General features: G+C 55.9%; 5 protein-coding genes across 5 annotated transcripts; 1 reads left to right on the forward strand and 4 right to left on the reverse strand.

Moving 5' to 3' along the window:
• Positions 1 to 952: 952 nt before the first annotated feature.
• LTHEOB_12062 (Udp-glucose:sterol glycosyltransferase) lies at positions 953 to 5,342 on the reverse strand (the record flags this gene model as incomplete). The annotated part of the gene is made up of 5 exons (XM_035508888.1): positions 953 to 1,210; positions 1,259 to 2,851; positions 2,905 to 4,446; positions 4,499 to 4,596; positions 4,646 to 5,342. 5 exons carry the CDS (start codon positions 5,340 to 5,342, stop codon positions 953 to 955), a joined length of 4,188 nt encoding a protein of 1,395 aa, XP_035365323.1.
• A 1,482-nt stretch (positions 5,343 to 6,824) lies between these two features.
• On the reverse strand, positions 6,825 to 8,244 carry LTHEOB_12063 (Nad dependent epimerase dehydratase; the record flags this gene model as incomplete). Its single annotated transcript, XM_035508889.1, has 3 exons — positions 6,825 to 6,951; positions 7,011 to 7,199; positions 7,265 to 8,244. The coding sequence occupies 3 exons, from the start codon at positions 8,242 to 8,244 to the stop codon at positions 6,825 to 6,827; spliced, it is 1,296 nt and encodes a 431-aa protein (XP_035365324.1).
• Positions 8,245 to 8,846: 602 nt separating this feature from the next.
• Positions 8,847 to 9,822, reverse strand: LTHEOB_12064 (Diphthine synthase; the record flags this gene model as incomplete). Its single annotated transcript, XM_035508890.1, has 3 exons — positions 8,847 to 9,441; positions 9,495 to 9,619; positions 9,688 to 9,822. 3 exons carry the CDS (start codon positions 9,820 to 9,822, stop codon positions 8,847 to 8,849), a joined length of 855 nt encoding a protein of 284 aa, XP_035365325.1.
• Positions 9,823 to 10,385: 563 nt separating this feature from the next.
• Positions 10,386 to 11,401, forward strand: LTHEOB_12065 (Saga-like transcriptional regulatory complex subunit protein; the record flags this gene model as incomplete). The annotated part of the gene is made up of 2 exons (XM_035508891.1): positions 10,386 to 11,348; positions 11,396 to 11,401. 2 exons carry the CDS (start codon positions 10,386 to 10,388, stop codon positions 11,399 to 11,401), a joined length of 969 nt encoding a protein of 322 aa, XP_035365326.1.
• A 1,362-nt stretch (positions 11,402 to 12,763) lies between these two features.
• Positions 12,764 to 13,285, reverse strand: LTHEOB_12066 (Ribosomal protein L27; the record flags this gene model as incomplete). Its single annotated transcript, XM_035508892.1, has 1 exon — positions 12,764 to 13,285. One exon carries the CDS (start codon positions 13,283 to 13,285, stop codon positions 12,764 to 12,766), a length of 522 nt encoding a protein of 173 aa, XP_035365327.1.
• Between the last annotated feature and the right edge of the window lie 555 nt (positions 13,286 to 13,840).

The raw sequence follows: 13,840 nt of genomic DNA on the forward strand, positions 1-13,840 counted from the left end.
CTACAACTTTCAAAGCGCCACATAGCGTCAACGAAAATAGAAATAAGCTTATCTTATTCCCATGATACTAAGCTTCTAAATACGGACTAGAATAAAATGAAAATTCTTGTATAGAATCTTGAAATGCACGATCTAGAGGATCAAATTTACTTGTAAAGGTCAAAGTTTATCTTTTCTAAAAGATCGTACATTTACTATAAAAAAATTTCATTTTAATATCTTGAGGTGCGAAATTGGAAAAAAAACTTGTCTTTTCGTTAGTTTGAAATTCTATAGATCCTGCACGTCTTTAGGAACGTTTCCTTAATGCCGCGTTACTTGAGCTTGAGAACACAGGTCAACATTACGAATAGTTTCCTTGAACTCTTGACAGATATTAACTTGACTCCCAGCACTCGACAGACATTCAAGCTTCCCAAGCGCCCTCGAACCTCTAATTCAATCTTTCACAAACCAACACTCTACCTAAAGATGTTGCATGCGTACTCACAAATCCATCCGCGCCAAAATGACTGAGCCAGCGACGAAAACAATAGAAGTCTTCAAAGATAAAGGAATCAAAATCAAACGCACAGACAACTTCCCTATCCTACGCGCGTATCAATGGTTTGGTGTATCATCAAGTCATAATCCCCTTGTGCGGCGCCTGGCTGCCCTCCCAATTCCCCCAAACAAATCCATTAAAATCCCAGGACGCAAATGTAACATATCAATCCAAAAACTCTGTAACCCCTCTCCATATTAGCGTCGTACCCCCCAAATATAAGTCTGCCAAATCCTTCTGAAATAAACCAAAGCCGAAAGCGCATCGGAGCCCTGAATGGAAGGAAAATAAAGAGTTGAGGTGATGCCGCTTACGCCAAAACTGGGAGAAAACATAGTACCCTATAGGAATGGAGAATAGAGGGGAGTTGTCTACACTCGTAGCTTATGATGTTACCGGGGGCAACGCTCATGCACCCATGCCTTCTTGCTCAAACTTTTCTTCGCGCAACTGTTTGAGCTGAGCTTGAATCTGCGCAACCGCTTGACCTTGCTCCGTGTTGCGCCGCATTTCGGGATCGCTATCGTCGTCGACAAAGGTCCACTCCTCTTCCGCGTCGTCGCCCAAGTCGTCTTCGGTGAGCGGCCGGTTGCGCCATTTGATGAGAGACCTCGCGTACTCGAGGTCACGATAGATGGTCTTAACTGCTTCGCCGACGCCATCCTCCTGTACCCGAGTCAGTTAGGTTCAAAAAGGTTCAAGAGTGAACTTTACCTGGCGGATTCTCTCGCCGATCAAACGCGCCCTCGTGATCATGCGGTCGTCGTGCGTGGCGGTCCACAGCGCACGGGAGAGAGCGCTGACGTTCAGCTTCTTGATGTGGACTCCGACGCCGAGATCCTCGACTCGAGATGCGAAGAAGTACTGATCCCCAAAGAAGGGCTTGATGATTGTCGGGATGCCGGCGCGGAGAGAGGCGCCGGTGGTGCCGGCACCTCCGTGGTGCGCGGCTGCGTCGATCTGCTTGAAGAGCCAGTCGTGCGGAGCGGAATTGATCTGGTGGACCTCTGGGGGAAGAGGCACCTCCACCTTGGGTTTCTCATCCTTGCCCAACCGGTCAGACCAACCCTTGGACAGGATGCAACGGACGTCCGCCTTCAGCACAGCTTCGATGATGGACTTTTCCATCGCTTTGGGGTCTTCAACGACGATCGAGCCGAAGCCGATGTACACGAGCTTCTTCCCGTCGCAGCGAGCCCGGTCGATGAAGTCGAGGAGATCCTTTGGCGGCTTGTAGTTTTGGGACTCGTCTAGGAACCAATAACCGGTGACGCGAACCCAGTCGCTAAAGTCGAGAGGCGGTGCGACGACCGAGGGGCTGAAGTTGTACATGAAGGGGATCTTGTTGATCTGCAGCTTCTTCAAGCTCGTCGGCGCGAGGTTGAGCGTCTTCTTCCTCCACGTGTTTACCTGGCTCGCGGTCGCCTTCCAAAAGACTTCTTCGAACAGCACGTAGCTGAGGAAATTGTACGTGCCGCCCATCTTTTTCTCCTGCACGGCGAAAGCGTGCGGGTAGGCGCGCGTCCGGGTCCAGGGCATGGTGAAGGCGCGGAAGTAGGGGATCTCCAGCGCTTCGGCGATGTGGATGCCGGCCATGGTGCTGGGGCTCTCGATCAAAACGTCGGAATCCTGACAAGCCTTCCAAGCGGTCTCCAGGAGCGCGCTCAGCCAGCCGCGGAAGGTGAAGTGCGCCTTCGCCAGAAAGGTGGCGGTGAACATGCCGGACTCGACGCAAAGCTGCATGAGCTCGGCCGGGTTACCCGCCACGGACTCGAATTCGATGCCGTGACTGCGAACCCAATCACCAAACTCCTCGTGAGACGCAATCTTCGTCTTGTGCCCTTCCATCATCAGCCGTTTACACAACGCGATGTAGGGTTGGACGTCCCCGCGGGAGCCGATCGTCAAGCAGGTGATCCTCATGGGCTCGCGCGGCGTGAAGTCTACCAAGGAGGCTTGAGGGTCATCGAATATGACGGCGGCTCCGGACTGCTCGAGCTCGTCGATGCGCGCCGGCAGTCCCGGCAGCTTCTCTGGGTCCCGAGCGTGCTGGAGCAGATCATTCTCCGCCTTTGCCTCCTCGGCCTGCAGCAGGTTCTCTTCGCTGAGGAGGCCCGAGGAATGCAGGTAGCGAACCTGCTCAAGCTTTTGGTGAATGGTGACTGCACAGTCATCCCTGACGTCGGCTCGCGAAAAGTCGAAGAACAGCTCTTCATGGCCACGGACGACGACAACGAGGGCTTGGTGGGTCAGCCGGAAGCTTTTTTCCTTCATCACATTCTCGATGTCGCGGAGGGGCAGTACTAGCTAGAGGTACGCATTAGCAAATCGACGTCACGACAAGTGAATGCGTGGCATACCTTGGTCCGAGTACCAGGCAGGAGGCTCCTGAAACAGAAGTACCTGTCGCTCATGTAGATTTTTCCATACTGCGGAAGCACTCTCCACAAGTTACAAAAGAACGTTGCTCGCAAGTTCTCGTTGTCGGGCAGGGCGAAGTGCTGGCGGAAGCGCTCGTTGTGGGAGACGGCGTCCGAATCGTCGACGACGTCACGCGCCTCCTCGTCGAAAATCTGGCCGTCCTCCCCGTAGTGCTTCCGTCCTCCAGCCCACATGCCTGAGACCTTGTCGTAGACGCTCATGGTATCTGTTGTCAGCCTGCTGCCGAGGGCCAGCGTTCCCCGCCGAAGAGAGCCAACCAATCCGGAGGCCTTCGTGAACGGCTTCGCGCCAGCGTTGACGAGTCCAGAATAGTAACCGGACGCCGAAGCCTGCAGTCTGTCATCCTGAAACTCGCTATCGTTTCCAATCTCTCTCGAACTTTGAACCGGTGTTCGCGACCGGGTGCTGATGGTCTGCTCTGTCCTGGGGTAAGGATGTTTCTTCGTCGAGCGAGCGGTGTCCTGGGAGGCTCTCGGATTGACTTCCGATTCAGTGAGTTCCACCGCCGGTCTGTGGAAGACGTCGCTGCGGCTCAAGATCTGGCTGGCGGATGCATCCGTCTCGTTGATCGACTGAATGGCGGCGGACGACGACGTGTCAGGCTCCATCGAAAGGCAGGCCGACTCGGAAGAATCTCGTATCCTCAAGGAAACCGGGGACATGGCCGACCTCTCGCTTTGCGGCTGTTCCTGCCCTCTGCTGAGACTCCGTCGTCCCCGGTCGAAGCTGGAGCGTCCACGATCGGCACTGCGTCTACGGTCGAAACTGGATCTCGCGGACTCGCCTGACCGTCGGCGGAAAGACGGCGAAGTCGGTGACAGCGTCCCGGGAGCGGGCTGAAAGATAGTCGATCGCACCGGGCTGCCGGATTTACGAGACGGGGGACTCGCGGGTGTCTTGAGGCGTCGGTCGCCCGCAGGCGTCGTTGGGCGCTCGGTCTCGGGCCGCCTGCAGCCATCCCACATGACCTTCATGAGGTTCATCGCTTCTTCTCCGAACCCGAAAAATGAAAAGAAGTACTCGTCGACCGCGTACGAATCATCATTATCGACGACGCCGACCTTGATAGTCTCGGCATAGTCTAGCACGGGGTTGTCCTCGATCTCCATGACATTGGCGAGCGGAATGGAAATCTTGACGCTGTCCCCGTCGTTGTGGGACTTGAAGATGACTTTCTGCAGCAATTTGACCCATTCCTTGGCGCTGGCGGCGCTCTCCGCCCGCAACACGTAGGTCTTTTGGTTGGTGGTGATGGAAAGATCCGTAGGCTCGCGGGTCTTGTCCTTTGGTTCCGCCAGAACTGCGGAAATGGCGTAGCGCAGGTTGATTCGGCCGCGGGGAAAGTAGAGGTCGGTTGGGTCGTTGTAGTACGCCAAAACGTCGCCTTTGAGGATGAACCACGATCGGTTCCACATGGTACGGCCCCGCTTGGACAAATAACCCGACTTGGTGATTTCCTTCTGTTGCGCATTAGAAGCCGGACTCGAGCGTGGAGTCATTCGGGGAGCCTACCGTCTTCTTGGGCAGGTAGGCGTAGAAGCAAATGTGTTTCTGAGTGATGTACAGATAGCCCTGGAGGAGGACGGTCTGCAGCAACCAGCAGGGGTATTCTGCATCAGTTAGCTCGCACCGAGCGGCGGGGCGCCGAGTCGCACGTACCGGATACAACCTTTTCTTCCTCCTCGAAACCGAAAATCTCCATAAGTCTCTGCGAGAGGTCATCCTGATCTTTGATCGGGGGATGGCCGACGCCGAAAGCATCGTGGGCTGCACGGAGGTCCGACCCGAAGGCGGAAGCCTCCATTTCAGCCTTGGCCTTCAGCTGCCCTCGCACGGAGTGGCCTTCGGCCTGGTCCGTCCCTTCTTGTTCCGTGTGTGCGGGCTTGGGCGCGAGGATCTGCGAGGAGGACATGGTGTCGTCGGACGGAGCGTCGGCGCGCTCCTTGGAGGACTTGACGTGGAGCTTCTGGAGGGTGCGGACTATCCTGTGGTTGGAAAGGCTGCGACGATGCTTTGCGGGTTTCTCTCCTGGCTGCTTCGAGCTCTGGGCAGCGGCAGCGGCGGCGATGGCTGAGGGCCCGAGGGACTGGGTCACGGCAGCATGGTCGCCTTCCTCTTCGCTTTCGCTGAGCTCGTCGTGGGTGAAGCGGGTGCGCAGGTTGGCGACAGAGCCGGCGTGGGTTATCAGGTCGAAGACGGAACGGTGGGTGAATCGAGGGTCGTTGGTCTTGGGCGCGGTGACGTCCTCGTCCTCGTCCTCACCATGGCGGAGGCGCTCGGGGATCTCGAAGGACTTGCGGGGGACGCGGGAGCGCCTGGGGGACCAGCGGTCCCGTATGTTGACTTCGGAGGCCATGGCTTGTGGATGGTGGGAAGGCAGGCGCCTCGAACCGGGTGGGCGGTGGTGAGGTCCAGGGTTCGTGCAGCTGCGGCCGGCAGCTCGGAAGCGCGGGCGCGTCGAGGGTCTGGGCGTAGTCGCGTCAGGCGCAGCTTGCGAGGAGGCTCACATGGGACGGGCGGGCGGCCATGTCTCACGGGAAGCTGGGCTGTGACCTGAGAGCTCTATCGTTATCGGGGGCGTGAGGCTCTCTGGGGAAGGCCAGAAGCGAGTCATGCAGCCGGGCAGGGGTGCGTCGCAGCTGCATCCACCCAGTGCTGCCCGCCCGGCACACCGCCACGTTCCCGCGCTCTACTTGCTCTCTGCGCGTCGAGCAGTGCTGCTGTGACCGCGCTGCACAGCCGCCGGCGCAAGCAGCAGCAGCCGCGGCGAGAGCTGAGGGTGCCGCTAGCCTCCGTCGATCGCCAGCCCAGAAGCACGCGGGCTCTGGTGCCACGTGCGCTAGGACGTGCCTTAGGCCCTTTGCACACTTGCTCCAGGCAGCTGTCTGCGTGGGGGAGCAGTGCCTCTGCCTGCGCCGTAGGCTGCAGCACCCACCCTTCGCGTCCGACGCGCGTATTGACGTGCTTGCGCCCAGGGACAGACGCAGTTCAGGTCGTACCGCATTAGCCTTCAGTCAAGCAAGCAATCTCGGGCCCACACTAGGCAGAACCTCTGAATTGACCATACGTGCTGCGAGCCCAGCTTTCTCAGCGGCTTGCATCAGAACTTCAGGAGACGGGCCTATCAGCATGGATTCCGAATCAGCATTCCTCGCTTCCGAGAGCTTGGAGACACGTCACAAGCGGCATATGATTCACTGCTTCAGAAGTCACTGATTCGTTATAGCTCATTGCTAGATCCAAGCCACGGGTACGGGAGCCTGAATTTTCTTGTAAAGCGTCATGCGCCATGAATTCCTATACTTGTCGTTATGCTGTATCCTTGGAATCGGTGACGTACCCACCAATCGGGGCGTAGACAATATTGCAAAGGCAGCCTGCATCACCCCTCTGTACAGAGGCCAGCATGAAGGCACTGGTAGGAGCCAAGTGAGCCACCTCGTCGTTGTGATTCGTTCAATTGTTGCATTGAGTAGTCGAAACGAAGAAAAAGCACTTCACGCTAGCTATCGGATGTGAAAGGGAGTACAGCATCCTCTTGCAGCGGAAATCATTACAAGGGACTCTGGTGATATGATAGGTCAAACCCGTGGGTTCGTGCTCCTTCCCAGGTTACGAACCCTGGTTCTCCTTTTCTAAAAAAAAAAAAAATAATAGTCTACGTCAGCTGCAAGAGAGTGCCGTACGTTGCGCAATTGCTGGATCACATTTCTCCATCGGGGTTTTACATGTCTCACCGGATATTGACATATTGACCCTGAATCCTTTGCTCAATTTCCATTTTATTTTGCTTCGAACCATGTAGAAAGAGCGGCACCTACCGGTTGGCCCATCCAGCCTACAAAGATTCGCTGCCCCGGATCGGGGGTACCATCCTCTGCTTTTCGAAGTTTTCGATAACTTCCATTATGCAATCCGAAGAGCTGACGGTGCCAAACCACCCGAAACGGCGAGATTTATCCATGCTGTCAGAGCAGCTTATTAGCACGCGAAATGAAATCTGGAGAACGACCGGGGTGCCCACCTAAAAGCAACCTGCACGGCGTTGGCCAGAGCGGCGTCCGCAAAAGCAAAAATGCGGTCAACGTCCCGCAGTTCCTTGTCCAGCAGGTCGTGCTTCTGGGCCAGCTCTTTCCAAGCCTGCTGGGTTTCCAGCTTCTTTGCCCAGTCCGTCAACGCGAAACGGCGTCGGATCGTGGCCTGTGGACCGTAACTAGAGAACGAAGTCGTATGAGCGGTCGCCCCGTTCCGAAGTCTCAAGCAAAGGTAAACACCCACCCTCTAGGAGTCTCATCTCTGGGTATCGTCATGATCTCGTACGTAGTCTCATCCAGCTCCGGCCCGCTCCACTCGACGCCGTAACGTGCCGCCAGCCTCGGCCAAATCTGCCCCCACGTAAACGTGCTTCCATCCGCCGCGTTGAACGCCTCGTTCGCTGCTCCATCGTCCAGGACGGCCCACTCCGCCTGGTATCCGTTCAGCATGGCACTGCTCAAATCCAGCGGGCGTTCCCAAGCCTCCAGGTTGCCGGGAAACTCGAGTTTTTGGCCGAGATGCTTGCACACAGCAGCGTATGCTGCAATCGGAAAGACCAAGTTCATCGCTGCGTCCGGAACGGCACCGAGTATGAAGCTTGGACGAATGACATTCCACCCGACGCCGGTCAGCTCTTCGCACCAGTCCACCAGATAGTCCTCCTGGGGGTAGTAGAAATTGGGCTCTATCGTCACCCGTGGGTCGCTCTCCTCCTGCGGCACCTTCGCTGGGCCAAGGTGCACGCCGTAGTGCTTTGCTCCCGTCTGGAGCAGGACACGGCGCGGCTTGATGTCCGCCAGGCTCAGCGCCGCCAGGAAATTCGAGAGTAGTTCGGTGTTCACGATCGCCATCTCTTCGGCGTTGGACCACAACCCCTGCCCGTCCTTGGGCGGCACCTGGATGTACGAGTAGAAGAAGACGTAGTCGGCGCGCACGCGATGCGATTTCAGCAGCTTCGCGATGAAGTCGGGTGACTTGAGAAAGTCGACAGATATGAACTCGACCTGCGGCAAGCCATCTGGGATCGTCGGGGGCCGCCGCGAAAGACAGTATATTTTGGACCAGCGTTGCGGGCTCTGCGCGAGAACGCGGAGCATGTGCTGTCCGGAGATGCCGTTGGCGCCGGTGACTATGGCCGTGAGGTCCTTCTTATCGGCCGCATCCGAGAAGACCGGGAGGCCGTGATATATGCCTTTCGACTGGATCTGCTGTATGTTCGCCATCGCGTGCGTGGTTCGAGAAGAACGCAATGAAACATACCCGGGCCTTAAATATCTCCTCACAGAAAGTGGAACCTGTCTCGGGGTTAATTACTGGCTACCAAACGGCTTATGCGGGGTCAAGGGAGGCTACGTCCATCACAGCCATCTTGGCTTCTTTCCGGGACTAGCGGAAAGGCTTCTCCCGAGCCGTTGGATCTCGCTCATTGTCACGCGCGGCAGCTTACCAATTGCCTTCTTAACGGCGATTGCGAATTTGGACATGGGTAAAGGCATCCTACGACTTTCCCAGCCCCGCATGCTCACACTTCGTCGTTGCTCGGCGATCGAAGACGGGAAAATGTGACCAGGGGCCATGTAGACTCTGCAGCATGATGTCACCGAATCTTGCACGGAATAGCTCTGGTTAGATGGGTGTTTCAGTGTAGTTGGACAGAACGTGAAGTATGCGGCTCAGCCAGGCCGCATTGTAATGTATTTTCCTTTCCATTTGACCCGCTGTCGTTCCTGTTTATCTCAGGCGTCCTTGCAGACCGAATTGGGCGATTGCCTACACTTTTCGGCGGGCTGCTTCGAACCTCGCTATTTGAAAAATCCTTGCCAACTCATTTACGCTCATTCTTCTTTGCCCACGCATCATCAAATGTCTGCGGGTCCACGGCGTATGCCCTGAGATAGTCTCTCTCCAAGTCGTGCGTGTTCTTGCCAATCAGGACCAGGCTGTGGAGGGGTTTGCCGAGATCAGACTGGCTGAGCTGCTCGAGCGTGCCCGCCACGATCGTCTGGTCGGGAGCACCGACGCGGGCGACACCAACTGCAAGGGCGTCCTTTCCGCAGATGCCGTTGCCCTTCTCCTCTTCGATCTCAATCATCTGCTGTGCGCACTGGGCGACGGACATGAACCTCGGCGGCTCGTAGATGATCTTGCCGCGAGCCAGAGCCTCCAGATTCGGCTCCTTGACCTTGATGTCCAACAGAACGAGGGTGTGCAGGCCGATGGCGTCGTTCTCGAGGATCTTGTCGTACCAGGAGGCGGGGCGCCAATTGTCGGTGAAGAATACCATGCTGATGGTCTGGCCGAAGTTGTACAGCTGCAGACCGGTGCAGCCGACACCGGTCAGGATGCTGGCGTTCGGCACCGTGTTGGTGGGGATGTTGAGCTCGCGCGCGCGAAGGACGAGGTCGGTGTGAGTGGTAGCGCTTCGGAGCAGTCAGCAAGCGTCTGTTCCGGTGAAGGCAGGAAACAAACGTACCCGAAGGGATCACCGACGACGAGAAAGGCGACGTCGACCTTGTCGGCATCGGCCAAGATGTCGTCGCTAGACGACTCGACCATTTCGCGGTCGGCGATGATGACAGAGCGGCCATAGAATGCTTCCTACTATCACGCAGCATGCTCGTCAGCCCCCACGAGCTAGAGGGCGGAATTGGCGGCAGCAAACTCACCAATGTCTCCTTGTCAACCAGTAGGACGGCGGTATACGCCTCGAGGTAGACGCGCTCGGCGCGTTTGATGATCTCGAGGCCGCGGACGGTGACGTCCTTTTCGTCGGCGAGACCCAGGCCGATGAAGTGGAGCATGGCTGCGGGAGTGCTGTTCAGACGTGGTGTAGATCGATGAGCAGCAGCAACGGGCGTCGAAATTATCGCCTTGACCCCACCATCGCCCCGTAGGGCTGAAGGCCCGTGCTCAAAGTCTTGGCTCTTACAGAGGGGTGCCTATTGCATCCGAAGGCTAGCGTGAATGTGTCATAGGCACTTGAAGCCGTGTATTTAGGACTTTTAATTCGGCATTCTCGTCCGGACGCCAGCTTCAACTATCCATGTTGTTTTACTTTTTTTTTTGAGGAATATAGTAGTAGAGCGTTCTTCCCTGAACCGAGTCTCAGCGCAGCGCCCTACGTAACTGCACCACAAGACTCGGAAGCTCCGTAGCTTCGCCTTCTCCGTTAGACTCCTGACTTCTCATTACATAGGTATACATAAGTGCAGCTCCGACAAAATTGCTTGTCATTCTGCTGCTGACCCGGCACGCTGGTCACGCTCGGACCAACGTCGGTCCCACCCCAACTCCACGTCTCCTCGCGATCCATCTCTCCTACCTTCACTCACCGCACCAGACGCGTGACCGGACTGTAGCCATCATGACGGACAAAAGTGTCAAGTACCGGACTGAGATCCAGCAGATGATGTTCGTCTCTGGCGAGACGGCCGAACCATCTGCTGAGACGACGACCCTCATTGAACTGATTGTCCAGCAGCAGGTCCAGGAAATGCTGCGCGAGTGCACCGTTCTCGCCACCCGTCGTGGTAGCCGCAGCATTTCCACCGACGACCTGATGATGCTCATCCGCCATGACCGCGCCAAGATCAGTCGTCTCCGCACCTTCCTCCAGTGGAAGGATGTTCGCAAGACGGCCAAGGACTCGGACGAGAAGAACCCTGGTGCCGACGACCTCGCTGCCGACGACATTGGCGTCGACATCACCGCCACCGCCCCGAACCCGGCCACCAAGACCGCGAAGCCCGGAGGCTCCAAGAAGGCCGTCGATCTGGTGTGGGACGTGCAGTCGTACTTTTCCGAAGCTCCCCCCGCCCGCGAGGAGGAAGAGGACGAGGAGGAGACGGAGATGAACTACGCCACCATCCAACGCCTGCGCAATGCCGATGAGCGCACCAAGAACATGACCCGCGAGGAGTACGTCCACTGGTCCGACTGCCGCCAGGCTTCCTTCACCTTCCGCAAGGGCAAGCGCTTCCGCGAGTGGGCCGGCTTCGGCACCATCACCGACAGCAAGCCCAACGACGACATCATCGACATCCTCGGCTTCTTGACCTTCGAGATCGTCCAGACCCTCACCGAGGAGGCCCTCAGGGTCAAGCAGACCGAGGACTCCTACCGCAAGGCCGTGGGTGGCGACGCCAGCGGCGGCCAGAGCAGGAAGCGCAAGCGGGAGTCCGGCTTGTTCGACCCTCCGGAGGAGGCCCGCGAGCCCGTCGGCCCCAGCCACGTCAGGGAGGCTTTCAGACGCCTGCAGAGAACTCCGCCGAAGAGCAGGGCCATGCTCAACTTTACCGGCCTTCTCCAGCGCACGACGCTGAAACTTGTAAGTTTGACGCTACGACGTCGGCAATGCGCGCTAACCCAAGGCAGATTTGATCATCCCGGCAACAATGGCGTCTCTTGGCGTTTTCTTCGGTTACATCTCTGGTAGAGACAGTTAGATACCCAAAGGCATGGGATGAATGATGGCACTAATCAGGAGTTTTGGTCATGAACGAACCGAGAGGATTAATCGGGATTGGTTCGAATACAGAGGGTATTGCAGTCGATGGCTAGCGCAAAGAATAGCAGGTCCCTCGAATCCAGTGTGACTATGCCTCGGCTTTTGCTTGAAAAACAAAAACAACATATATGGTCAGGTGAAGCTATCACTAAATATAAATATAGAAACTACCTATACCTAGGAAAACTAAATTCACGCTGGCCTTCGGCTGCGATACTACTCTGAACGCAAGGAGAGTAGCTGACGCGTGGAACAAGCTTATCTCCACCCGGTCCGCCTCCCAGGACGCTTGTCGGAGCTTACTTTTTCTGTGAAATGGCTCATCATGGCACATTACCCGGTCGCTTCTGTAAAAGCCAACATATTAGAAAAGAGGTGAGCTCCAAGGAGGTGGCTGTCATACGAAGAGGTATGGCCCGAGCTTGAATGGGTCACCCGTGGAATGAATCAATCCTCTTTGGTGCATCAGCTGTGCTTTCGGGGGCTGGTATAACAGTCAATGCTACGAGAGCGAACAGCATCAATTTACCATTGCTTAGGTATAGAAAATCTAAATCGCTTGATCCATTCACCTAGCGCAAGAACTTCATTGATAGTGATATAATCCAGTGATCACAAAAAGAAAATCAAGGAAATGTTGGAGACTAACGAATGTATCCTTGATCGAACCGTTTTCGTTCCTGCAGAGCTCGTGAATTCGATATTTTTCACCCTACGCTTTCTTCCCCGGTCTTCAATGCTTCAATCACCCCTTTATCATCTTTTACGCTGTCGTCGGGACTGCAGAGGTCGTCGGAGCCACTGTTGGCTTTGAGACAATAACATTCGCTGCATGAGCCGTCGGCGCGGCGCAATCAGGAGGCAGGTATTTGCGGTTCTCGGCGCACATGTCCCAGCAGCTGTGGCCCCATCTTGTTAGTCTTGGGCTGAGGGGGGTTAGAAGAAAGAGAGTGATTATGACAACAGAGAGAAGGCAGAAGTAGGGGGGGGGGGGGGGGGGGGGGGGGGGGGAAGGAGAGAGAGAAGAAAAGGTATAAAGAATGGATAGAAATAACAGAAAAGACCGAGAGACGATTGAAAACAAGAATGATAGAAGAAAAAGATAACGATCAATAAAATTTCAATGACATGAAAAATGTAAAAAATAAACATTATTTAAGTCAAATTGAAAGATGAAAAAAAAAACGAAAAGAGGAATTGCAATAATTCAAGGACGGAACACGGGAAAGAAAGACTTACCCGCCATATCTGCTGAAGCAAGACATATTCATGTAATCCTTGCATTCTGTGACTGGGCACTCCTGACCACCATCCACTTCGGGGGTGTAGGTTGGTTGCTGCCGGATGAAGCTGTTAACGCCTTCGGTCCTCGTCGCGCCCCACGCTTGATCTTGCTGCTCGGAGGCAGTGGGCGAGACGACTTCGCGCAGGTTGGAGAGGGCTGATTCTTCCATCGTAGCCGGTTCCTCTGGGAAGGGCGCCGAGGGGACGAGGGCTCCGGTCGCCGCGCCGTTGGTCGGTAGCATCACTGGCATTGGTCCCTGCGTCGTCGGTAGCGCCTCTGCTGCAGCAACCGGGGGAGATGGCTTGTTGGTGCCAAGTTCGAGGAAGTTGGCGGAATACACTGGCGGAGAAGGAGAATAGACTGGGACTGAGGCACGGCTGGGCGGGGAGGCAAGTGCAGTAAAAGAGTGACAGAGGAGGAATAAGGAGAGGAGGCCGTTGTGGTAGGGACGGTTGTGCGTGGATTGGAACATCACGGGAAGCGGAAAGGGGAAGGACAGGATTCGGTCGGATTGTTCGCAGAATGAGCGGTGGAGTGGTCAAGCCAGATTAGCAGCTGAGAGTAACGAGCGTGCAGACGTTGTGGAAACGAAAGTCACCTTCAGAGAGCGAATAAGTGATGTTGGTGATGAGAGATCTCCGCGGAAACACCACTGACTGCGGGCATTTATACCCACGTATCCGTGCCAACCCCCCCCGGACGCCGTGGCGTCGAGAAATCAAGATGACTATTTCCATAGCGTCAAATGTGGCGCCGACGATAATGTGAGTATGCAGTTCAGTGAGAAAAGAGTCGTTCATGCGCCGACGAGGAGTCTCTAAGACAGGTGATATCAACGTCGGATTCCAATAGCTCCGTAATCGTGGATACGGTGTCTCAATCGCCACTCTAACGCACTCTCTTCTCGCTGTGGCAGGAATCACACGTTTGACTGCAATCCAGGGCGTGTGCGCGAAAGTAACGATATATCCTCCCTCCACACTGAAACCAAGCCCATCGTGTATGTTAAGAGGTGAGACACGCAGGG

This window comes from Lasiodiplodia theobromae, assembly GCF_012971845.1.
Source record: "Lasiodiplodia theobromae strain AM2As chromosome Unknown scaffold_57, whole genome shotgun sequence".
Lineage (NCBI taxonomy): Eukaryota > Fungi > Ascomycota > Dothideomycetes > Botryosphaeriales > Botryosphaeriaceae > Lasiodiplodia > Lasiodiplodia theobromae.